We start from the raw sequence: 27,577 nt of genomic DNA, 5'->3' as shown, positions 1-27,577 counted from the left end.
GTGGTTCTCAAAGACCCCTTTTCCACCGGTTGGGAAACGGTTCAGTTCAAAACCAGTTTTTAGTCCATGAGCCAGACCTCCAAAATGGGAACGTTAATTATGAATTGAGTGGGCAAAACCTCACCTATATAATATTGTTTATAGGATCAATATAAGTACATTAATATATGATAACCCTTCCACAGTAGTAGCCTTTTCTTTTTTTCGCGTGCATATTTTCCTATATATAATTGCACATTACAATTTTAATATTTGTAATACAATACATCATTGTCTTTGTGTAAATAATCAACTGGGCGAGTTTCATGGTGATAAACGTTCCAATGTTGGAGGTCTGGCTCATGGACTAAGAACCAAAAAGACCTGAACGGGTTCCCAACCGGTGGAAAAGGGGCCAAATGGCCCCGTACGGGTGTGTTACTGAGCGTGTACAAATGGAACCAAATGGTCCATTTGTACACTCTCAGAGTTATGCATCCGTGCATATCACACTCACCCCAAACAAATATAATTCTAGGGGTCCTTGACATTAAACAGTTTGAGAACCACCGACCATAGAAACATGGGGTTTTTCAGAAAACTGTCAGGATTTAGAAGACATTTGTAGAATCGTTCCCAGGTCAAAATGGATTAATGAAAATAAACAACAAAGCATTTGTTTGCCGATTATCTAAAAAGGTCCTTCCACGTAATTAGTTGGTATAATATAATGACCTACTGTATCTCCTTGTACAGTTGGTATAATATGACCTACTGTATCTCATTGTACAGTTGGTATAATATAACAACCTACTGTATCTCATTGTACAGTTGGTATAATATAATGACCTACTGTATCTCATTTATAATAATAATAATAATATATAATAACAATAATATAATGACCTACTGTATCTCCTTGTACAGTTGAACATTCAGCATATGGAATCACAATAATAACAACATCACCCTTCGTAAAACTTGTGTGCGAGTACAGATTATTATGGAATCCCACATTTTATGCAATTATGAAATTTCAACCAAGAAGAAAACATGAATACAGTAGTTGTGCATGCAGTGCAGCGACACCCCGCTAACGAACCGTGTAATCATTTCTCCCACCGCCACCTTATTTGTCACCATTTGTCACGACCAGAATGATGTTCTTCTCCAGCCGTGTGTGAGACGGCCTTTAACAACAACGGTGAATTATTAAAAAAAGATTCATCCCACAGTTCTGACGTAGAGCGTACTCACGTCCAAGTAACCTCCGCTCGCTTCGGTGGCTTCGTCGAGCTATTAGGAATGCACTGGTGTCAGTGAATGAAGAAGCCTTTTCATTTGAACCCAGTCCTCAAACATCTCATTCAAAAATATATAGCTGATCTACAAGCTCACAATGCGCTGCATCCCCCCCCCCCCCCCCCCCCGACGCATTCAGCTATAATAAAAATGCACTCGTCAGTCAAGAAAGCCTTTTTTAATTTAACCTTTGTCTTATAATGAGTACCAAACAACTCATTAAAGATCACCTCAGGTCAGAATGGGTTAACCAGACCAGTGTGTGTGTCCAGTGGAAACCTCGTATGAATCTGATCTCAGGTCAGAATGGGCTGCTAATAATAATAATAATGTAATAAAGTCTTGTCTCACCCGTCGACCCTGCTCCACGGAGCGGTAGGCGTGGCGGTAGAGGCAGGAGAAGATGGCGCCCGGCGGCATCATCTCGCTGGTCTCGTTCCAGCCGTGGGTGTGGCAGAGGCGCGACGCGTCGCCCTGGCACTTCTTGTACAGGATGGGGTCCAGTCTGCAAAGGCGTGATGGGAATTTTAGAATGCCTAAACTACAGTGCCAGATATATGCATTATTGTGCATTTATCTTCCTTCCATTAAAGGGACATTTCACCCTTTTTGCCAAAACATATATGTTAATGACGTTTAGAAGCTTTAGAACACTTTCCTGGGGGTCTTTATGTGTGTAATATGTGGTTTTAGATATTTTAGATTGTAGCAGTGAGCCCAGTGTCTCTGATGTCATGGACACTGGGCTCACTTACTTCCTGGACTACAATTCCCATAATGCTTTGGGGCACTGCTCCTCCTTGTGGATGGGGAGGGCTGTCTTACTGAGACAACATGTAGTCCCATACAGGATGGGGTCCAGTCTGCAGGGGGGGGGGGGGGGAGGAGGGGAAAACACTGAACACCCTGGAACGTCTGGTACAGCAACCCTATTCATATCCATCTCTATATCAATCGATATATATATTGTGGGCGGTTGTGGCTCAGGAGGTTAGAGCAGGTCGTCCAATGATCCATGGGTCGGCGGTTCGAATCCCGGCTCCTCCTCCTCCTGTCCCACATGTCTAAGTGTCCTTGGGCAAAGACACTGAACCCTACATTGAAGTGTCCTTGGGGCAAGACACTGTACCCTACATTGAAGTGTCCTTGGGGCAAGACACTGTACCCTACATTGAAGTGTCCTTGGGGCAAGACACTGAACCCTACATTGAAGTGTCCTTGGGGCAAGACACTGAACCCTACATTGAAGTGTCCTTGGGGCAAAGACACTGAACCCTACATTGAAGTGTCCTTGGGGCAAGACACTGTACCCTACATTGAAGTGTCCTTGGGGCAAGACACTGAACCCTACATTGAAGTGTCCTTGGGGCAAGACACTGAACCCTACATTGAAGTGTCCATGGGCAATAAGACACTGAACCCTACATTGAAGTGTCCATGGGCAATAAGACACTGAACCCTACATTGAAGTGTCCTTGGGGCAAGACACTGAACCCTACATTGAAGTGTCCTTGGGGCAAGACACTGAACCCTACATTGAAGTGTCCATGGGCAATAAGACACTGAACCCTACATTGAAGTGTCCATGGGCAATAAGACACTGAACCCTACATTGAAGTGTCCATGGGCAATAAGACACTGAACCCTACATTGAAGTGTCCATGGGCAATAAGACACTGAACCCCACATCGCCTCCAATGAGTCGGTCGGTGTGAGCTCGCCACCGTCGGTGTGTGAATGTGGGAAGTGAGGACGCTGCAGGCGTCGACTGTTCGCCGCTTCACCTCCCAATGTATGAACGAATGAACCTTCACCTCCCAATGTATGAATGAATGAACCTTCACCTCCCAATGTATGAATGAATGAACCTTCACCTCCCAATGTATGAATGAATGGACCTTCACCTCCCAATGTATGAATGAATGAACCTTCACCTCCCAATGTATGAATGAATGAACCTTCACCTCCCAATGTATGAATGAATGAACCTTCACCTCCCAATGTATGAATGAATGAACCTTCACCTCCCAATGTATGAATGAATGAACCTTCACCTCCCAATGTATGAATGAATGAACCTTCACCTCCCAATGTATGAACGAATGAACCGTTGTAAAGCGCTTTAAGCACTTGGAAAAGCACTATAAAAATGCAATTAATTATTATATTGTTACCACGCATCATTACAAACATTACAAAATATGTTGGTTCCAGGGACCCCCCCCCCCCCCCCCCCCCAGAAGCATTGATTTGAGTAAAAAAAAACGTTCACTCTGAAATAATAATATATATATTCGAAGATTTGTGCCACATTTTCAAGATCTTTCAAAAATAGCAGATCTACAAATCTTGTAGATCTGCAATTTTTCAATAGCTAAAGTACAACAGAATGCTTAATGGTATTGTGGTGTTGTCTGTGACTTACTTCCAGTCCCTGGCGATGAAGTACTGCAGCTCTAGCAGGCGGTGTTCACAGTCCTCCACCATCTTATCGGTGTACAGGTGCTCCATCAGACAGGACAGGATCCTGGAAGATACATAAACACCTGATTATTGATCGCACAGGGCGGCACCACCGCAGCTTTAACCCATTCTGACCCGAGATCAGATTCATACGAGGTTTCCACTGGACACACACTGGTCTGATTAACCCATTCATTCTGACCTGAGATCAGATTCTAAAAATGTCAGTCGGTCGTTCTTCGATTTTTTTTCAAAAATAGCAGACCTACAAGCTCGTAGCGCGCCACTCGGTGGCGCGCTATGAGCTTGTAGATCTGCTATTTTTCAATAGCTATAAAGCATAACATGATGCCGACACCAAAACGGGTTCCCGTTCAGAATGGGTTAAAACACAGGAAAGATACAGATATGGGGCAAAGAGATACAGCTAAGCTTTATAGATGGAGTGCCATGATTTTTTTCCCCCCACCATAAAACGTGATTATCAGGTGGTTGCACACTGGAAGCGTTTTTCGGGAAAACCGATGGAGAAACGCCACAGAAAAAATTTCGCGAAAATCGCGCCCGGTGTGTAGGGACCTTTATTGTTATACAAGGAGGAATAAGTGAACATTTCTAAATTCTGGTCCTCTATTTCTAAAGGAGATAAATACACATTTTTAAATGTATAATTGCAAAGAAACCAGAGTCGGGATATGTCCCTGAACTCAGCTAATGTTATGCTTTCTTCAAAAGAAATACTAGTTCTCGCCAGAAAATGTTGGATTATGGACAAACCACCAACAGTTACACACAGTGGTACCGGGACATGTATATACAATCCTACCCATGCAGTGTACAGGTCGTACAGCAGGGATATTTAACCCATTCTGACCCGAGATCAGATTCTAAAAAAATGTCTTCTAAATCCAGACAGTTTTCTGAAAAAGCTATGTTTCTATGTCAGTCGTTCTTCGATTTTTCAAAAAAATAGCAGACCTACAAGCTCGTAGCGCGCCACTCGGTGGCACGCTATGAGCTTGTAGATCTGCTATTTAGTGTACAGTATTTGTCAAAATCTCAAAACTCGGTCAGGGGGTCATGATGATCGAGGGTCATGATTGGTCAGGGCTCATGATAGAGGGTCCTATTGGGGGAGAGAGGCGGCCACTCACATGGGGTCTCCGTTGCGGATGTGTTTGATTGGGTAAAGAGGGGACCACTCACATGGGGTCTCCGTTGCGGATGTGTTTGATTGGGTAAAGAGGGGACCACTCACATGGGGTCTCCAATGCGGATGTGTTTGATTGGGTAAAGAGGGGACCACTCACATGGGGTCTCCGTTGCGGATGTGTTTGATTGGGTAAAGAGGGGACCACTCACATGGGGTCTCCAATGCGGATGTGTTTGATTGGGTAAAGAGGGGACCACTCACATGGGGTCTCCGTTGCGGATGTGTTTGATTGGGTAAAGAGGGGACCACTCACATGGGGTCTCCGTTGCGGATGTGTCTCATTGGGTAAAGAGGGGACCACTCACATGGGGTCTCCAATGCGGATGTGTTTGATTGGGTAAAGAGGGGACCACTCACATGGGGTCTCCGTTGGGGATGTGTCTGATTGGGTAAAGAGGGGACCACTCACATGGGGTCTCCGTTGCGGATGTGTCTGATTGGGTAAAGAGGGGACCACTCACATGGGGTCTCCGTTGCGGATGTGTCTGATTGGGTAAAGAGGGGACCACTCACATGGGGTCTCCGTTGCGGATGTGTCTGATTGGGTAAAGAGGGGACCACTCACATGGGGTCTCCGTTGCGGATGTGTCTGATTGGGTAAAGAGGGGACCACTCACATGGGGTCTCCGTTGCGGATGTGTTTGCAGGCCGTCTGTATGACGTTGTCACAGGCCTCGTTCAGGGCCCGGTCGATGCGGTAGTCTGCCCCCGGGTCGGCCTCCGTGATCAGGGTCTGGAGCTGATTGGAGGACGGAGACACAGACATAGAGACACAGACAGAGAGACACAGACAGACACGGACAGACACAGACACAGGCAGAGAGACACAGGCAGAGAGACACAGACAGAGACAGAGACAGAGACAGAGACACACACACACACACACACACACACACACACACACACACACACACACAGTCAATACCTGAGCCCTCATCTGTGCTGTAAAGTAAACACGAGACCTGCTCAATCTCTGCAGTAAACAGTCTCTCTCTCTCTCTCTCTCTCTCTCTGTACAGCCCAGAGTCAGTGTCTCTCTCTCTCTCTCTCTCTCTCTCTCTGTGTGCAGCCCAGAGAGCAGATATTTAATATCACTTCTCAGTATTATTATTATTATTATTAGAGTGGCGCTAGATTAATGTGTAGGCCGGTACAGTATGCAGTGTACAGGTTGTGCTGTACTGCAGGGATATTTAATATGATATGAATATCATATTCAAATAGAAAAAGGCAGTAGCTGAATAGAGAGAGAGAGGCCGCTCTGGGAAGCAGAAGGATGGAGGCTCACTCCTCTACGAGGTGAAGATGTAATGAAAATAAAGATGTTTGGGACACTTTTAGAGCAGAGCTACAGTCATCATAACGAGGACAAATCTATCGTTAAGATGTTTGGGACACTTTTAGAGCAGGGCTACAGTCATCATAACGAGGACAAATCTATCGTTAAGATGCCAAAACACAAATTAAGAATAATATATTTTGTATGTGTATTCTTATGTCAAAAGTCCCTAAATGTCTTCTCCACTCGCACCTGATTTTAATTAAGGAGATACTCTTCGTGCAAACTATGATACCGTTTCTGTACCCAACATCAGAGCATGGCCAGACGGTACATTAGCTGTTTTAACCCGTTTAGAGACCTGAGGACGATTCTACAAAATGTCTTCTAAATCCTCACAGTTTTCATAAAAACCTCATGTCAAAAAATCTAAAAGAATCCAATGGCAGTCCCTCAGTCAAATTTAGTCACATTTAGTCACATATATTTGGGGGTCCTTGACATGAAAATGTTTGAGAACGACTGACAGAATGTCAAGGACCCCCAAATATATGTGACTAAATTTGACGGATTCTTTTTAGATTTTTTGTTTTGTCATGTCATTTGAAAGCAGGGAATCATAGCTTCAAATTGACATATTGGTTGTTCAGTTTGACCCACCGGTTTTTGGAGATATTTTCACAAGCGTAAAAATCAGACAGCATCAAGGCCCGCAAAAAGACATTTTAGTCGACGAAAATCTCACATTTAGTCGACTAAAACTAGACTAACACTAAAACATTTCAAGTGACTAAAATGAGACCAAAACTAGAATTAAAACTATTACAAAAAAAACTTGATCTAAATGTGCTGTCACAATCAACACTGAGACTTTTCTGTGTGGAGTTTGCATGTTCTCCCTGTGTCCCCTAGGGTAGGTACCCTCACATGTTCTCCCCGTGTCCCATAGGGTAGGTACCCTCACAAAAAACATGCAGTAACCCTGGTCACTAAACTGCCTCCCCCTGGCCAGCCGGGGCGCCTGATGGAGGGGAAAGGAACTGGTCGGAATAACGTGTTCCTTCCACGCGCTACGTCCAACCAGGGAAACTCCCCCCTGTCAGGTTGTAAAGGAGCGACTTGGACACTCAGGCATGAAGGAAGCATGAGTTCAAGTCCGTTGCTCTCCCCAGGTTGGTGGAGGGTGTGTAGAGCCCAGGATCACATTAGATGATTGACACAGGGGTGAAAAATGGGTTACAAAATTGTGGGATAAAAATGATAACAGCAACAGCGTGAGACTCACAGCCTTCTGACAGAGGCTGTCGATGGCGCCCATGTCTCCGCGGCCCACCCTCATCAGGCAGTGCAGCGTGCGCCCCTTGCGGTGCAGCCCGGAGCAGTGGGCCTCGATCTCGCCGCGGCAGTGAAGCACGATCTCCGGGCTCAGGGAGAAGTCCTCCATCAGCATCCGTCTGTAGTCCAGCATCTCGCCCTGACACTCGCCGCTCACCGTACGACCTTGGGGAGGAAGGACGGTAACATGTTACTGTAGTCCAGCATCTCGCCCTGACACTGACCGCTCACCGTACGACCTTAGGGAGGAAGGACGGTAACATGTTACTGTAGTCCAGCATCTCGCCCTGACACTCGCCGCTCACCGTACGACCTTAGGGAGGAAGGACGGTAACATGTTACTGTAGTCCAGCATCTCGCCCTGACACTCGCCGCTCACCGTACGACCTTAGGGAGGAAGGACGGTAACATGTTACTGTAGTCCAGCATCTCGCCCTGACACTCGCCGCTCACCGTACGACCTTAGGGAGGAAGGACGGTAACATGTTACTGTAGTCCAGCATCTCGCCCTGACACTGACCGCTCACCGTACGACCTTAGGGAGGAAGGACGGTAACATGTTACTGTAGTCCAGCATCTCGCCCTGACACTGACCGCTCACCGTACGACCTTAGGGAGGAAGGACGGTAACATGTTACTGTAGTCCAGCATCTCGCCCTGACACTCGCCGCTCACCGTGCGACCTTTGGGGAGGAAGGACGGTAACATGTTACTGTAGTCCAGCATCTCGCCCTGACACTGACCGCTCACCGTATTACAAACGTTGTCAACAAGGCTATGATTCAGGACGCTTATCTGCTTAATTTTGTTGTTAAACAAACCATTACGAAGCCTAAAAGGCAAACGGAAATTAAATTCATGAGTTCAAAGAAATTGAATGTTAATTGATTTGGTAAACGCAATTATTTGTATCACAATTAATCGTCAAATTAAATGTTGCCATATCCGACAGCCCTATATGGTTGATTGGGTATTTTTGTCAACATACTCACTTTCAAAACAAATATGGGTAAATTCTCCTTCCACAGCATTGCCATCCAAGCGTGGAATGCCCTGACCCCCTCCCTCAACAAATGCAGATCACTTACATCTTTTAAGGCAGGCCTGAAAATCCACCTTTCAGCAGCAGGCCCCCCTCCCCCTCCCCCAGGCCCAAGGGACAGGAAATGTTCACTTCTCCTTTAAACAGGTGAACTATTGAATCGAGCGTACCTCTCCTACCTAAACTATTGAATCAAGCGTACCTCTCCTACCTAAACTATTGAATCAAGCGTACCTCTCCTACCTAAACTATTGAATCAAGCGTACCTCTCCTACCTAAACTATTGAATCAAGCGTACCTCTCCTACCTAAACTATTGAATCAAGCGTACCTCTCCTACCTAAACTATTGAATCGAGCGTACCTCTCCTACCTAAACTATTTAATCGAGCGTACCTCTCCTACCTAAACTATTGAATCGAGCGTACCTCTCCTACCTAAACTATTGAATCAAGCGTACCTCTCCTACCTAAACTATTGAATCAAGCGTACCTCTCCTACCTAAACTATTGAATCAAGCGTACCTCTCCTACCTAAACTATTGAATCGAGCGTACCTCTCCTACCTAAACTATTGAATCGAGCGTACCTCTCCTACCTAAACTATTGAATCGAGCGTACCTCTCCTACCTAAACTATTGAATCGAGCGTACCTCTCCTACCTAAACTATTGAATCGAGCGTACCTCTCCTACCTAAACTATTGAATCGAGCGTACCTCTCCTACCTAAACTATTGAATCGAGCGTACCTCTCCTACCTAAACTATTGAATCGAGCGTACCTCTCCTACCTAAACTATTGAATCGAGCGTACCTCTCCTACCTAAACTATTGAATCGAGCGTACCTCTCCTACCTAAACTATTGAATCAAGCGTACCTCTCCTACCTAAACTATTGAATGGAGCGTACCTCTCCTACCTAAACTATTGAATCGAGCGTACCTCTCCTACCTAAACTATTGAATGGAGCGTACCTCTCCTACCTAAACTATTGAATCAAGCGTACCTCTCCTACCTAAACTATTGAATCGAGCGTACCTCTCCTACCTAAACTATTGAATCGAGCGTACCTCTCCTACCTAAACTATTGAATCAAGCGTACCTCTCCTACCTAAACTATTGAATGGAGCGTACCTCGGTGCACGGCGGACTCCAGACACAGCAGCAGGTAGGAGAGGCGCGCCTCGCGGGCGCGCGGCATGTTGGTGTCGGCGCTGCAGCGGTACTTCCTCAGGTCAGACTTGCAGGCCTTGGCCAGCGAGTAGCTGACCTTGTAGTCCTGAGCGATCAGCTTCTGCCTGGTGGTCAGCGCCTCTCGACACTAAGGGAGGGAGGGAGGGAGGTGTGGGGGCGATATGGTGAGACGACAAGGTCTCCAACGATATCGTGATATCACACGATATCAGTGATATGGTGTGTACTGTACCGTACTGTACCGTGACACAGTGAATGCACAGTTCTATACCATAATTTATACTTCTGCGGAGCGACGGTTTCGTTCGCCAAAGATAAGTACCTATTTTGGTCGAAATGGTGTCTTACTCCTTTTTCTTTTAGCTTTATTCTTTTTTTTTTTTACCTTGTACTGTTAACCAATTTTGGTCGGGAACCCCTTTGTTAAGCTTTAGCTATTGAAAAATAGCAGATCTACAAGCTCATAGCGCGCCGAGTGGCGCGCTACGAGCATGTAGGTCTGCCATTTTAGAAAAAATGACTGACGACTGACATCAGCTTTTTTCAGAAAACTGTCAGGATGTAGAAGACATTTTTAGAATCTGATCTCAGGTCAGAATGGGTAAAGGTCCCTGCACACAGAGCGCGTTCTTTCAGATTTTTTGCGGCGTTTCTCCATCGGGTTTTCCGAAAAACGCGTCCAGCCAGTGTGCTTTATTCATTTCTACCTTGTACTGTTAACTAACTTTTAAATTAAGCATAAAAAAACAAACGAAACAATGAGAAAACAATCAAATAAAAAAAAAGCAAAAAATGTCAGAGCCCCCCCCCCTAAAAAAAACCGAGCTAGTGTATGGTGCGACATTGTAGTATGATCGAGTAGGGAATTAAAAAAAAAAGAAAAAAAAAAAAGGTTAGAATAGGGAGATAACAGCAAGTGGTATTTGGTATTTCTACTTTTACTTCTTCTGTAAACACGTTTTGGAGGGGGAGGGGGAGGGGTGGTAAATAACTTGGGAGAATAAAAGAGCGTTTCCATTGTTATACAACAATAACAGCGTTAAATTGCCCCGCCTCATATTGACTGTGTGTGTGGAGAAAGTCATTTGCAGATGATTGCTCACCCTCTCAGACATGGCCTCTTCAAATTTGTGGTTGAAAAGACACTTGTAGACGCGTCCCTCTCCAGCTGGTGTCTGGGAATCACAGATAACAGGGTTTGTTTTTTTAAACATTTCTCATTATTTCTTTTCCCCGACATTTCACATCCAGTTGTATACATGTGTACAGTACTACAGTCGTCTCAGGGAGGCTGTAAGACCAACGGTTACCAAACTACTAACCTCGCCCACCTGCCTTTCCACCACCTCGGAGGAAAGCCTGGTCTCTATTTCATTTTGGTATATGATCCGCTGATGATATCGTTACATCATGTTGTACAACATGACGTAACGATATCATCCTGATGACTACAAAACAATGACTACAACATGACCTAACGATATCATCCTGATGACTACAAAACAATGACTACAACATGACCTAACGATATCATCCTGATGACTACAAAACAATGACTACAACATGACGTAACGATATCATCCTGATGACAAAAAACAATACTACAACATGACGTAACGATATCATCCTGATGACTACAAAACAATGACTACAACATGACGTAACGATATCATCCTGATGACTACAAAACAATACTACAACATGACGTAACGATATCATCCTGATGACTACAAAACAATACTACAACAGGACGTAACGATATCATCATGATGACTACAAAACAATGACTACAACATGACGTAACGATATCATCCTGATGACAAAAAACAATACTACAACATGACGTAACGATATCATCCTGATGACTACAAAACAATGACTACAACATGACGTAACGATATCATCCTGATGACTACAAAACAATACTACAACATGACGTAACGATATCATCCTGATGACTACAAAACAATACTACAACATGACCTAACGATATCATCCTGATGACTACAAAACAATGACTACAACATGACGTAACGATATCATCCTGATGACTACAAAACAATACTACAACATGACCTAACGATATCATCCTGATGACTACAAAACAATGACTACAACATGATGTAACGATATCATCCTGAAGACTACAAAACAATACTACAACATGACGTAACGATATCATCCTGAAGACTATAAAACAATACTACAACATGACGTAACGATATCATCCTGATGACTACAAAACAATACTACAACATGACGTAACTGTATCATCCTGATGACTATAAAACAATACTACAACATGACGTAACGATATCATCCTGATGACTACAAAACAATACTACAACATGACGTAACTGTATCATCCTGATGACTACAAAACAATACTACAACATGACCTAACGATATCATCCTGATGACTATAAAACAATACTACAACATGACATAACGATATAATCCTGATGACTACAAAACAATACTACAACATGACGTAACGATATCATCCTGATGACAAAAAACAATACTACAACATGACGTAACGATATCATCCTGATGACTACAAAACAATACTACAACATGACCTAACGATATCATCCTGATGACTACAAAACAATACTACAACATGACGTAACGATATAATCCTGATGACTACAAAACAATACTACAACATGACGTAACGATATAATCCTGATGACTACAAAACAATACTACAACATGACGTAACGATATCATCCTGATGACTACAAAACAATACTACAACATGACGTAACGATATAATCCTGATGACTACAAAACAATACTACAACAGGATGTAACGATATAATCCTGATGACTACAAAACAATACTACAACATGACATAACGATATAATCCTGATGACTACAAAACAATACTACAACAGGACGTAACGATATAATCCTGATGACTACAAAACAATACTACAACATGACGTAACGATATAATCCTGATGACTACAAAACAATACTACAACATGATGTAACGATATCATCCTGATGACTACAAAACAACACTACAACATGACGTAACGATATCATCCTGATGACTACAAAACAATACTACAACATGACGTAACGATATCATCCTGATGACTACAAAACAATACTACAACATGACGTAACGATATCATCCTGATGACTACAAAACAATACTACAACATGACGTAACGATATCATCCTGATGACTACAAAACAATACTACAACATGACGTAACGATATCATCCTGATGACTACAAAACAATACTACAACATGACGTAACGATATCATCCTGATGACTACAAAACAATACTACAACATGACGTAACGATATCATCCTGATGACAAAAAACAATACTACAACATGATGTAACGATATCATCCTGATGACTACAAAACAATGACTACAACATGACGTAACAATATCATCCTGATGACTACAAAACAATACTACAACATGACGTAACGATATCATCCTGATGACTACAAAACAATACTACAACATGACCTAACGATATCATCCTGATGACTACAAAACAATACTACAACATGACGTAACGATATCATCATGACTACAAAACAATACTACAACATGACGTAACGATATCATCCTGATGACTACAAAACAATACTACAACATGACGTAACGATATCATCCTGATGACTACAAAACAATACTACAACATGACCTAACGATATCATCCTGATGACTACAAAACAATGACTACAACATGACGTAACGATATCATCCTGATGACTACAAAACAATACTACAACATGACGTAACGATATCATCCGCTCCCGCCCGGATCATATACCGAAATGAAAATGGTGCCCAGGCTACCAAACTACACTTTATACAGGGCTGGAAAATCTTTTGTTTCGTTTTTTTGACAGGCAGGCAGGCCAGAAGGCGGCAGGCAGGCCAGAAGGCCAGTGCCATCATGATAATTTCACTGTACCTGTATATCAGTGAGTGACAAATAAACCCTCTTCTATCTTGAATCCTTTTGCCAGCATCATTCTTGTGAGAGCAACAAAGGGTTGTGTAGTTGTCTGTTGGTGTGTATCATTTATGTTGTTCTGTAAAAGTGGTGGTATTAGGGGCTGGTTTGTGTGTGTGTGTGCCTCGACGGAGAGGGCCACAACATATATTACCACATTCACTCCAGAGGGCCACATTGCATATACTGTTGTAGCAAAAAAATAGCAGATCTACAAGCTAGTGTAGGGTCCGAGTGGCAAGATGTGACATCGAATGGTGGTCCGTGGCTAAAATGCTGAATAAATAATCACGGGCCTTGATATGAAAAAGGGGTTGAAATTTGAAAACCACCACTATTAGGTGTTTTTTTTTTACTTCACTACAATTATTATTTGAAAACTTTAGTTACTGTAGTTACTGTAGTTACTTTGGCGATTTTAATTTTGATCAGAAAACATACATTAACCACTTCAACCCTATACATTTCGGCCATTTTAAAATAGCCGATCTACAAGCTCACAATGCGTCGCAACGCGGCACATTGAGAGCTTGTAGATCAGTTATTTTCAATCGATTTTCTACACATTTTGAACTTGTGAAATGGGACATTCTGCAATATGAATACTTTTAGTACTTTAAGTAATTTTTTATGCCGATACGAAGTAGTTCTAAATGGCAGTATTGGTACTTTTACCTAAGACAATCGAGTACTTTTCCACCACCAGCACTGTATGAAAACACGCCACTCACGTTCTCACAGAACCTCTCGCGGTCTCACAGAACCTCTCGCGGTCTCACAGAACCACTCACGTTCTCACAGAACCTCTCGCGGTCTCACAGAACCACTCACGTTCTCACAGAACCTCTCGCGGTCTCACAGAACCACTCACGTTCTCACAGAACCTCTCGCGGTCTCACAGAACCACTCACGTTCTCACAGAACCTCTCGCGGTCTCACAGAACCACTCACGTTCTCACAGAACCTCTCGCGGTCTCACAGAACCACTCACGTTCTCACAGAACCTCTTGCGGTCTCACAGAACCACTCACGTTCTCACAGAACCTCTCGCGGTCTCACAGAACCACTCACGTTCTCACAGAACCTCTTGCGGTCTCACAGAACCACTCACGTTCTCACAGAACCTCTCGCGGTCGTCCCGGCAGGAGAAGTAGAGGTATCGGTCCAGGTGGAAGTCGTCAGAGGACAGCTCGGCCACGCGCATGATGGACTTCTTACACTCCTCCTTGATGGACAGAGCCCCGGTCTGCTCCTCGGCCTCCCGCACCAGACCCTTCTCCAGGCACGCTATCACGCCGCCCTGGGAGTGGATGTCCTGGAGAGAGAGAGACACACAGAGAGACCATGGTTATTAGGCCTGTCAAAAAATGTACCTGTGCATGCAATGCATTATGGCCTGGGTTTCTGCATAGTGCATTTACTACCAGCTAAGCTAAGCCTGCCAATTGTATTAATTTTACACCTGTTTTAATACGAATGTATTGTTCTGGTATTGAGTGAGAAGAGATTTTGTAACTTCTTTACTGGTTCAAATTTGTGCAAGCTAAATAAATGAGACATGTTCTTACTCTTATGGATTTAACCTTTGTGTGTTTAAATCATTCAGTTGATAAAAACTTTACAATTATACAAGCTTTTCAATAAATGTACTCTGCTTTCATGCCAGAAGACTGGAGTAGATCATGCTAAAATTCTATTTAATTGTTTTTAATAAAAAATAAAAAAAACTGCTTTAGAATCGAAAAAAAATCTTTTTTGAATCGAGAATCAGAAAAATCGAAAAGATCGTTTTTGAATCGAATCGTCACCCCCAAGAATCTAATCGAATCGTGGGACACCTAAAGATCCGCAGCCCTAATGGTTATATACAGTATGGAAGCACTGAGAAAACTGTCGCGCCTTTCTTCGTCCTTTTTTTTCCAAACTTCAAGACTACGGTATAGCGGTGGTCTCAAAGACATAAGGGAAACTTTGAGAGGAAAAGACTCGCTCACCGTATAGAAAAAAGGAAGTAAAACTCCTTAGACTGAGACTTTTCTTTTCTTTTTATCATGCTCTCATGGTGCTCTGTGCTCATGGTGCAATTAACCCATTCTGACCTGAGATCAGATTCATACGAGGTTTCCACTGGACACACACTGGTCTGATTAACCCATTCTGACCTGAGATCAGATTCTAAAAATGTCAGTCGTTCTTCGATTTTTCAAAAATAGCAGACCTACAAGCTCGTATCGCGCCACTCGGTGGCGCGATATGAGCTTGTAGATCTGCTATTTTTAAATAGCTAAAGCACGACATGATGCCGACACCAAAATGGTTTCCCGTTCAGAATGGGTTAAAAAGCAAACGTTTGGGTCCTCAGACCTTCGTCGGTGCTCTGTACGGTTCTCAACATTTCATTTGGTCATAGTTGCAGTGATGTACAGTAAATAGGTTTTCAATGTAACGAGTCCCGGGATGCAGGGATGGTCTTTTAGAGATGAGTCCCAGGGACGTTTGATGAGTCCCACTTCAACAACATGTTTTTGACAAATGTAATCCATTAACACTAGGAAGTCTGAGCAGCCGTTCTGACCGAATTTGAAATTTCAACGTTTATTTTCTTAGCCCATGGAGTCCAGAGAAAGTTCCCCTTGCATGACTTTGTCTAAATATTCGGTTGAAATCATCTCTGTTTTTTTTTCCATTTGAAACATTTTGAAAATATGATTTTAGGCATATATCTCTTACTCAGTCCGACTATAATCGGCCCAATCGACCGCCGTCACCCTTTCTCCCCCACTCCTTTTGACCTGAAATCAGATTCTATGAATGAATGAAAATGTCTTCTACATCCTGACAGTTTTCTGATAAAGCTATGTTTCTATGTCAGTCGTCCTTCGATAAAAAAAAAAATAGCAGACCTACAAGCTCGTAGCGCGCCACTCGGTGGCGCGCTATGAGCTTGTAGGTCTGCTATTTTTCAATAGCTAAACATGGGCAACTGGCGGCCCGGGGGCCACATGTAATGCGGCCCTCAGGTTAATATCCGAACATTGATATATTATTGATTTCAGCTAATTACTAGTATTAAAATGTTATTGTCTAGGTTTTTTTTTCATGTCCAATGTATTTGTATTTCATTCATAAAGTTAACATAACTATAACTAAATGCATATCAAATTTAATAACTTTCAGGATTCCAATTAAAAAATAGCAACAAAAAAAACTCTGGATAAACATGGACACTTTTTATAAATGGTAAATGGTGCATTTATATAGCGCCTTTATCCAAGGCGCTTTACAGAGATTGTGCATTACATTCACCCATTCACACACACATTCATACACCGATGGCAGCGGAAACCATGCAAGGCACCAACCAGCACATCGGGAGCAATTAGGGGTTCAGTGTCTTGCTCAAGGACACTTCGACACTAACTCTGGGGGAGCCCACAGGGTTCGAACTGGCAACCTTACGGTTACCATCCAGGCACTCTAACCCCTGAGCCACCGCCGCCCCCGGCTGGTACTGGACTGATGACTATTATGTTGATACACACTGACTGAAACTAAAGGACACTTTATTCCTTTTTACCTTCCATAACCGAGAAATAAAGATCACACTCACCATACAGTATGTGATGTGTGACTTTAAAGGTTTTATGACATTCATTTTAATTAATTTTTATTTTTCGTTTTTCCTTTAGGTTTTATGACCTCAATTACACCCCAAAATCCTGAACTTTGAACATTCAGTGGATTTTCTGTGGTCTGGAGTTTTCTTTGGGGTTTGGAAGCCTTTCGAGCTACAATGAAAACAGGCAAGACAGTGAAAACAGTGACATCTGCTGGCAAATCCCATTGACATATATGGGATTTGCTGTGAGTGATGTCACTTACTGCCGGCAAATCAGAGCACCTGTTTGAGCCAGAAAACCCCAGATCACAGAAAGTCTACTGAATGTTAAAAGTTCAGGTTTTTTGGGTGCAATTGAGATTAGAAAACCTAAAAAAAAATAAGAACAATTCCAAAACCTTTTTTTTAATGTCACAATCCCTTTAAGAGCGGAATGAATAGGATGTGACATTCCGTGCTCAACCAATCAAATCATCACTGTGATACACACAGACACACAAAGCTGCATGGCATAGGAGGGGGCCGGCGCCCCTCAAAAAAAACAAAAAAAAAGAATCACACCTGTGTGTGTCAAACAACAGTTCGACACAAAAATAAGTTTTTAAGCCCGTTTTAAAAGACTCCATGGTCTGCGGTACTGTCGGGTCCATATAAGGAGGGCTGTTCCACAGGCGCGCTGCTGCCCAGCAGAATGAAGGCCCGGGTCGGTCCCCCATGGTGTACAATATGGTTGGTATTTGGAACCTCCAGTAGGAATATATTTTCAGATCTGAGGGTGTGGGTGGTTTTTTTGGAGGGTAGGGTAGGGTAGGGTAGGTAGGGGCAGTTGTGACGGGTGGCCCCAGACAAACAAGTCAAAGGCACCGCTCACTTCACACAAGTGTAATTTGTTTTTGCCGTTATATGAATTTGTCAGATTTTTGAGGGGCCCTTCCTATACACAGGTTTAATGTTTGTCTTTAGTTCAAAGTTTGTTTAGTAAACGCATTGACAATGAAGGCAACATTTACGCCATAATGTGTCCTTTACGTCATATTGTCTCTTTGTTGTTAACGGCGTTTAATGTTTGTGCTGGCACCGTTTGTTTCACATCACCTGACTGAGTTTGACTTTAATATATTAGCGCCCCTCACTTCACACAGGTGTGATTTTTATAATTTATATTTCCTTCTTTATCGTAGGCATGCTTTTATCATGTCAGCGTCGTCGGGTTGTTATTGTTGGTTGTCATGGCTGCCAGTTCCCACCTGATGTCGTGTGTGAGTTCAGACTGCTCCAGACCGTACTGAATAACTGCTAGCTTACATAATGTCTTGAGGCTAGGATTGAAGTCTAAGACATACAGGTCTTCAGGTGGGATTAGTCCTCCAAAGAGGAACATACGATCTCCCACCGTGCATGCAGCAGCATATCTCATACATCGGACCCGGACCTTTCCCTTGGGCTCAACCTTCTTCCAGGAGAAGGTCTCTGGACTGAATCTCCACACATCATTATTGTCCAAGCCACCAAATATGTACAGCTCTCCATTGTAGGTAAATGCTGAATGATAGAATCCTTCTGGATGAGGCTGTGGAGATGGTGTGTTCAGCCAGAGGTTGGTCTCTGTGTCAAACACTCTGAGGGGGTACTGGCCCCCATACCACGCAAATACAAACATCTTTGTCCCGATGATGGTGGAAGAGTGAAGGTGTGAAGCAGGAGGTGGAGTTCCTCTGGTGTTAATTAAAGACCAGACCATTGTCCTGGTGTCCAACTTGTACATGTCATTAGTGTATCCAGTCAGCATGGTGTATCCTCCATGTATAAACATGACCTTCTCCAACACACAGGCTGAGTGGCCCCACCTCTCCTCTGGACCAGTGCCAGAAACCCTGGGTTTGAACCATCTGTGGGCGTCAACATCAAATGCATAAAGCACATTGCAGTAAGGAACCCCTCCCCAGATGTAGACTGTATCTTCAACCAACACAGCTGTGTGGCCGTAGCGCCTGGATGGAACCTCTAGGTGGCGTCCTCCTCCTCTTCCTGGGGTCAGCTTCCTCCAGCATAAAGGCACTGTGTTGAAGACGTGAACATCGATGTGATCACTGTTTCCTCCAAAGCAGTACAGCTTGTCCTGCAGCACCACAGCTGCATGGCGACATCTCTCTGGTCCTCCTTTCAGATGGAGGGTCCAGCGGATCATTCTAACATCAGGTTGTTGTTGCTTCTCTGTCCCACAATGCAGTTCTGCCCCTCCGTCTCTGTCCCAGAATGCAGTTCTGTCAACCACACACTATCTCTTATATCTCTACAGTGGTACAAACGTCATGTGACGCCTCTGGCCAATCCGTGAAGCCGGTGTGTTGCGTCAGCCAGACATACAGTAGTCTATCTGTGTCCGTCACTCAGGGAAAAGGCTCCAGTTTTCTGTGTGACTCTGTGTCTGTCTATCATAGAGTAATAAAAGGATAGAGACCGAACCGGAGCGTTAGCCCCTCCCCCCCCCCCCCCCCTCGCTATTCATCTCAATAGAAGTTGCTCAGTGGCGTTGTGAAGCACCCGGAAAAGACTTCCGGAAGTTTAATTATAACTCAATGGCTCGAGCGAGCGGAAGTTTAGCCTAGCGTAGCGTCAGCCCCGGACCTCAATTTTGAGGTCCGGGGCTGACGCGCGTGACGTCATGAACGTACGTCCGTCCACCTCCATGAAAGTGCTGCAGTTCCACATTTGGCCAGTAGGTAGTGGCAGCTTCAACGTTGGATAACCTTACTGGGGGCTTGGTGTCTATGCCATACATGGGCAACTGGCGGCTCAGGGGCCACATGGCGCCCCCACCATCACGTAAGGCGGCCCTCAGGTTAAGATCCGAACATTGATATATTATCGATTTCAGTTAAAGGTATATTCAGTGATTTCACTTATTTTTTGTTTTGTTGTGATAATCATACTATAGAGTGTGCTGGCCATATAAGGAGTTCCTCCCTGTCCCCAGTTAACCCCTGGGGGTCAAAAAAACCTTAGGTTTCGTTTTTGACTCTCTATCCTGATTGGACGAAAGGCTGGGTCCCACAGCCAAAAACGAAACCTATGGTTTTTTGAGTGAAATCACTGAATATACCTTTAATTACCAGTACTAGCCCTTACCCGTTGTGAGATATTTGCCCCCCCCCCCCCCCCCACCGGTGGCCGCGGGGGGTACTGCGCCCAATTCACTAATAAATTCATTATTAATAATGAATGTGTCAAATCGAAAAAAGGGCTCCGTTAAGACCTCCATATTCATATGGTCAATGCTTGGTGATTGGTGCAGGCAATGAGGAGATAAGCGTTTGTTTCTGACAGACAGACATTGTTAGAATTATAGTATGATGATTACAATGTTATATTCATGTCTTCTCTTTTTTATGTCCAATGTATCTGTATTTAATTCATAAAGCTATAACATAACTATAACTACATCCATTCAATAAAACTTTTACTTCAGGATTCCAATTTAAAAATGGCAAAATAAATATTCAGGATTTCAATTCAAATATAGCAAAAAATAAATTGCTACGACATTAATATGCAATGTGGCCCCCACTGGAGTGAGCGTGGAAATATTGTGGCCCTCTCTATCGTCAAAGTTGCCCACCCATGAGCTAAAGCATAACAGAATGCTAACACCAAAAGGGATTCTAGAATGGGTTAAAGGAGAATTCCATACTAGAAGGCTTTCTTACTTTTCTTTGTAGTTGTTACGTCAAAATCAAAGAGGTCCAGGTGTTATTTTGTGCAAAAGCTCCTTATTGGCTATTTACCCTACCATAATCCCTAAATGAATTGCATTGAATTGAACCGGATGTATGGGGTGTTGTGCTAATTCGCTTATTTCCATCGCTCAAAATTATATATCTTTTGTATATATCCTCTCTTCATAATGTAAATAATAACCCAAGCGGCACACTTTACTACTTATTTCGATGGAAATAAGCGAATTAGCACAACACCCCATACATCCCATTCAATTCAATGCAATTCATTTAGGGCTTATGGTAGGGGAAATAGCCAATAAGGAGCTTTTGCACAAAATGACACCTGGACCTCTTTGGTGGGGACGTAACAACTACAAAGAAAGGTAAGAAAGCCTTTTAGTATGGAATTCTCCTTTAACTATAAACTGCAGTTTGGGATGCAAAATGCACTCTATTTTAATCTCTGCAGAGACACGCCATCAACCCACCCTGAGAGTGTCTGTCCTGGATGGAGAGACACAGAGAGGATACACACATATACATATAGTTATATATACATATATATATATATATATATATACATATATATATATATATATATATATATATATATATATATATATATATATATATATATATTCGAGCCCTGCATCGGTGGCGAGAGCCTGCGGCGGCCGGCGGGACCCAACGCAAATGTTGCGGCCGTTTTTAACCCATTCTGACCTGAGATCAGATTCATACGAGGTTTCCACTGGTCTGACGAACCCATTCTGACCTGAGATCAGATTCTAAAAATGTCAGTCGTTCTTCGATTTTTCAAAAAATAGCAGACCTACAAGCTCGTAGCGCGCCACTCGGTGGCGCGATATGAGCTTGTAGATCTGCTATTTTTAAATAGCTAAAGCATAACATGATGCTAACACCAAAATGGGTGCCCGGTCAGAATGGGTTAAGGGACATACAATCAGATTTATACACACACAAAAAACACCCCCACCCATCTTTATTTGACTTCAGCTGACAAGGTCATTAAATCACGTTAAGAAATACATCCCGTTATTCATAGGGGGGAAAAAAAGGGAAAAGTCTGTCTGTCTACAGACACTGGAGACCCACCACAGCTAGGCAAACCTCCTGCTGTCTGTCTGTCTGTCTGTCTCTCTACAGACCAACCACAGCCAGGCAAACCTCCTGCTGTCTGTCTGTCTGTCTCTCTACAGACCAACCACAGCCAGGCAAACCTCCGTCTGTCTGTCTGTCTGTCTACAGACACTGGAGACCAACCACAGCCAGGCAAACGTCCTGCTGTCTGTCTGTCTGTCTGTCTGTCTCTACTGCAACACACAAACCTTAACCCATTCCAGACGTCCTAGTCCTAGAGATTCCAATGGAGGGATGCATTGGACGTGTCTCTGTGTTCACGTCCTGACCTAGCGCATCCTCAATGATACCAGGCCAGAGATATTACAATATTCCATGTGTATGTTGGTATGACATTTGTGTTGTCTACCGTCTACCTGTACAGTAATGATTGTGACATGTACAGTATGTACGGTGGTGGACAGAAGTATTAGTAGTAGCCTTGCATGTTTTTGAGTGGTGCAACCACTCCTACATCCAGCAACGTCCATGTACCTAGGTAGGTAGGTAGGTACCTGTATAAGTGAGCACGGGTATGTTACTTATTTATACCAGTAGGGGGCACCAGAGTACAGAGAAGAAATTGGAACGATACAGAGAAGAAATTGGACGATACAAATTGGAATGATACAGAGAACCAATAGACTGGAGTTGCACCACTCGGTTCACACTGGTGTGATTTTTCAATAGACTCAACACGTCAAACGTCTTCCAGAAGGACAACGACCCAAAACACACATCAAGAAGCACCAAGGAACGGTTCAACAGAACCAGGAACGGCTCAACAGAACCAGGAACGGCTCAACAGAACCAGGAACGGCTCAACAGAACCAGGAACGGCTCAACAGAACCAGGAACGGCTCAACAGAACCAGGAACGGCTCAACAGAACCAGGAACGGCTCAACAGAACCAGGAACGGCTCAACAGAACCAGGAACGGCTCAACAGAACCAGGAACGGCTCAACAGAACCAGGAACGGCTCAACAGAACCAGGAACGGCTCAACAGAACCAGGAACGGCTCAACAGGAAGCGCTGGACTGTTCTATAACCCATTCTGACCTGAGATCAGATTCTATATAAATGTCTTCTACATCCTGACAGTTTTCTGAAAAAGCTATGTTTCTATGTCAGTCGTTCTTCGGTTTTTCAAAAATAGCAGACCTACAAGCTCATATCGCGCCACTCGGTGGCGGGATATGAGCTTGTAGATCTGCTATTTTTAAATAGCTAAAGCATGTTAAATAGCTAAAGCCTTCTAATCTGGGTCAACTGGAGCAGTTTGTGGGCCAAAATGCCAGTAGAGAGGAGTAGGCATCTCATTGAGACCTATATGAAGCGTTTGACAGCAGTTATTTTCTCCAATACTGTGTGTGCTATCAAATATTGAATTTATATAAAGGTGTCAATAATTTAATAAACTATTTAAAATTAAACATTAAGTTCTGATTAAAAAAAACAAAGCTTCTGTCTTTTCCTGAAAAATAAGTTGTTTTTTTTGGACATGGGTTTCCAGCGACAGCACCAACATCATGTGGGACTGACTGACTGAGTCCATGTCTGGACACAGGGGACTGACTGACTGACTGACTGACTGACTGACTGTGTCCATGTTTGGACACAGGGGACTGACTGACTGACTGACTGACTGACTGACTGTGTCCATGTTTGGACACAGGGGACTGACTGACTGACTGACTGACTGACTGACTGTGTCCATGTTTGGACACAGGGGACTGACTGACTGACTGACTGTGTCCATGTTTGGACACAGGGGACTGACTGACTGACTGACTGTGTCCATGTTTGGACACAGGGGACTGACTGACTGACTGACTGACTGAGTCCATGTTTGGACACAGGGGACTGACTGACTGACTGACTGACTGACTGACTGAGTCCATGTTTGGACACAGGGGACTGACTGACTGACTGACTGACTGACTGAGTCCATGTTTGGACACAGGGGACTGACTGACTGACTGACTGACTGACTGAGTCCATGTTTGGACACAGGGGACTGACTGACTGACTGACTGACTGACTGAGTCCATGTTTGGACACAGGGGACTGACTGACTGACTGACTGACTGACTGAGTCCATGTCTGGACACAGGGGACTGACTGACTGACTGACTGACTGAGTCCATGTCTGGACACAGGGGACTGACTGACTGACTGACTGACTGACTGAGTCCATGTTTGGACACAGGGGACTGACTGACTGACTGACTGAGTCCATGTTTGGACACAGGGGACTGACTGACTGACTGACTGAGTCCATGTTTGGACACAGGGGACTGACTGACTGAGTCTATGTTTGGACACAGGGGACTGACTGACTGACTGAGTCCATGTTTGGACACAGGGGACTGACTGACTGACTGACTGACTGAGTCCATGTCTGGACACAGGGGACTGACTGACTGACTGAGTCCATGTCTGGACACAGGGGACTGACTGACTGAGTCTATGTTTGGACACAGGGGACTGACTGACTGACTGACTGACTGACTGAGTCCATGTCTGGACACAGGGGACTGACTGACTGACTGACTGACTGAGTCCATGTCTGGACACAGGGGACTGACTGACTGACTGACTGACTGACTGACTGACTGACTGTGTCCATGTTTGGACACAGGGGACTGACTGACTGACTGACTGTGTCCATGTTTGGACACAGGGGACTGACTGACTGTGTCCATGTTTGGACACAGGGGACTGACTGAGTCCATGTTTGGACACAGGGGACTGACTGACTGACTGACTGAGTCCATGTTTGGACACAGGGGACTGACTGACTGACTGACTGACTGAGTCCATGTTTGGACACAGGGGACTGACTGACTGACTGACTGACTGAGTCCATGTCTGGACACGGGGGAGCAAACCAACTGACAGCGTTTCAAACCAACATCAACAAGCAACACAGTTGGCCAATTAGCACTGAAGCTTTGCAAAAGTATATATATATTATATATATAGATTGATTGATTGATTGAAATATTTATTAACAGTTTGTAGAATTTACAGTACATTTTAAGCACAAACTCAATACAAAGACTGTCAACTGTGAGTGGACGACCCAATTAAGCATTACACTTGATATATATATATATAGATATCGTTGCTTGGATCCCCGGGAGGACTTTAACAGGGGGGGGGGGGGTGTACACGCTCAAATACGGAGCATGTCAAACAGACTCGCACTAAACACACAGCGGCCTCTCCAACATGGCACAGAAACCCATTAGAGAAGACAGCTATGGCTACACGTCAAAACATACACATGTATGACCGGAAAAGACAGCTATGGCTACACGTCAAAACATACTCATGTATGACCGGAAAAGACAGCTATGGCTACACGTCAAAACATACTCATGTATGACCGGAAAAGACAGCTATGGCTACACGTCAAAACATACTCATGTATGACCGGAAAAGACAGCTATGGCTACACGTCAAAACATACTCATGTATGACCGGAAAAGACAGCTATGGCTACACATCAAAACATACACATGTATGACCGGAAAAGACAGCTATGGCTACACGTCAAAACATACTCATGTATGACCGGAAAAGACAGCTATGGCTACACATCAAAACATACTCATGTATGACCGGAAAAGACAGCTATGGCTACACATCAAAACATACTCATGTATGACCGGAAAAGACAGCTATGGCTACACGTCAAAACATACACATGTATGACCGGAAAAGACAGCTATGGCTACACGTCAAAACATACACATGTATGACCAGAAAAGACAGCTATGGCTACACGTCAAAACATACACATGTATGACCGGAAAAGACAGCTATGGCTACACATCAAAACATACACATGTATGACCGGAAAAGACAGCTATGGCTACACATCAAAACATACTCATGTATGACCGGAAAAGACAGCTATGGCTACACATCAAAACATACTCATGTATGACCGGAAAAGACAGCTATGGCTACACATCAAAACATACTCATGTATGACCGGAAAAGACAGCTATGGCTACACGTCAAAACATACACATGTATGACCGGAAAAGACAGCTATGGCTACACATCAAAACATACTCATGTATGACCGGAAAAGACAGCTATGGCTACACGTCAAAACATACACATGTATGACCGGAAAAGACAGCTATGGCTACACGTCAAAACATACACATGTAAAAGACAGCTATGGCTACACGTCAAAACATACTCATGTATGACCGGAAAAGACAGCTATGGCTACACGTCAAAACATACTCATGTATGACCGGAAAAGACAGCTATGGCTACACGTCAAAACATACACATGTATGACCGGAAAAGACAGCTATGGCTACACATCAAAACATACACATGTATGACCGGAAAAGACAGCTATGGCTACACGTCAAAACATACTCATGTATGACCGGAAAAGACAGCTATGGCTACACGTCAAAACATACACATGTATGACCGGAAAAGACAGCTATGGCTACACATCAAAACATACTCATGTATGACCGGAAAAGACAGCTATGGCTACACATCAAAACATACACATGTATGACCGGAAAAGACAGCTATGGCTACACATCAAAACATACTCATGTATGACCGGAAAAGACAGCTATGGCTACACGTCAAAACATACACATGTATGACCGGAAAAGACAGCTATGGCTACACGTCAAAACATACTCATGTATGACCGGAAAAGACAGCTATGGCTACACGTCAAAACATACTCATGTATGACCGGAAAAGACAGCTATGGCTACACATCAAAACATACTCATGTATGACCGGAAAAGACAGCTATGGCTACACGTCAAAACATACTCATGTATGACCGGAAAAGACAGCTATGGCTACACGTCAAAACATACTCATGTATGACCGGAAAAGACAGCTATGGCTACACGTCAAAACATACACATGTATGACCGGAAAAGACAGCTATGGCTACACGTCAAAACATACACATGTATGACCGGAAAAGACAGCTATGGCTACACGTCAAAACATACACATGGGCCCAGGCCGTAGTGTAACGGTCTGGGCACCGGACTGGTGATCCAGTCGCGGTGTGCCGCGGGTTCGACTCCCGGACCCGACACAGCCTTTACCGCATGTCATCCCCCCATCTCTCTCCCGTTTCCTGTCAGCCTACTGTCTATCCCTTAAAAAATCAATAAAAGGCGTAAGCCGCAAAAAAAAATATCTTAAAAAAAAAAAAAAAAACAATGTATGACCGGAAAAGACAGCTATGGCTACACATCAAAACATACACATGTATGTAAAGACA

At 43.7% G+C, this 27,577-nt stretch overlaps 1 protein-coding gene across 2 annotated transcripts in view; it reads right to left on the bottom strand.

Moving 5' to 3' along the window:
* The window catches only part of LOC310856859 (Golgi apparatus protein 1-like), a 123,404-nt gene that overhangs the window by 52,123 nt on the left and 43,704 nt on the right, over positions 1-27,577 (bottom strand). For both annotated transcript variants that reach the window (XR_014569102.1, XM_083762364.1), the window contains exons 5-11: positions 14,913-15,116; positions 10,907-10,978; positions 9,744-9,930; positions 7,522-7,736; positions 5,575-5,696; positions 3,707-3,808; positions 1,633-1,786 (exon numbers count right to left, since the gene is read on the bottom strand). Coding sequence is in view for 1 of the 2 variants with exons in the window: in XM_083762364.1 (XP_083618490.1) it covers positions 1,633-1,786; positions 3,707-3,808; positions 5,575-5,696; positions 7,522-7,736; positions 9,744-9,930; positions 10,907-10,978; positions 14,913-15,116 (1,056 nt within the window). In the remaining variant the exon portion in view is untranslated. The remainder of the gene's footprint in view (positions 1-1,632; positions 1,787-3,706; positions 3,809-5,574; positions 5,697-7,521; positions 7,737-9,743; positions 9,931-10,906; positions 10,979-14,912; positions 15,117-27,577) is intronic.

This window comes from Protomyctophum parallelum, assembly GCF_964188405.1.
Source record: "Protomyctophum parallelum genome assembly, chromosome: 4".
NCBI lineage: Eukaryota > Metazoa > Chordata > Actinopteri > Myctophiformes > Myctophidae > Protomyctophum > Protomyctophum parallelum.
This window is presented reverse-complemented; position numbering and strand designations above follow the sequence as displayed.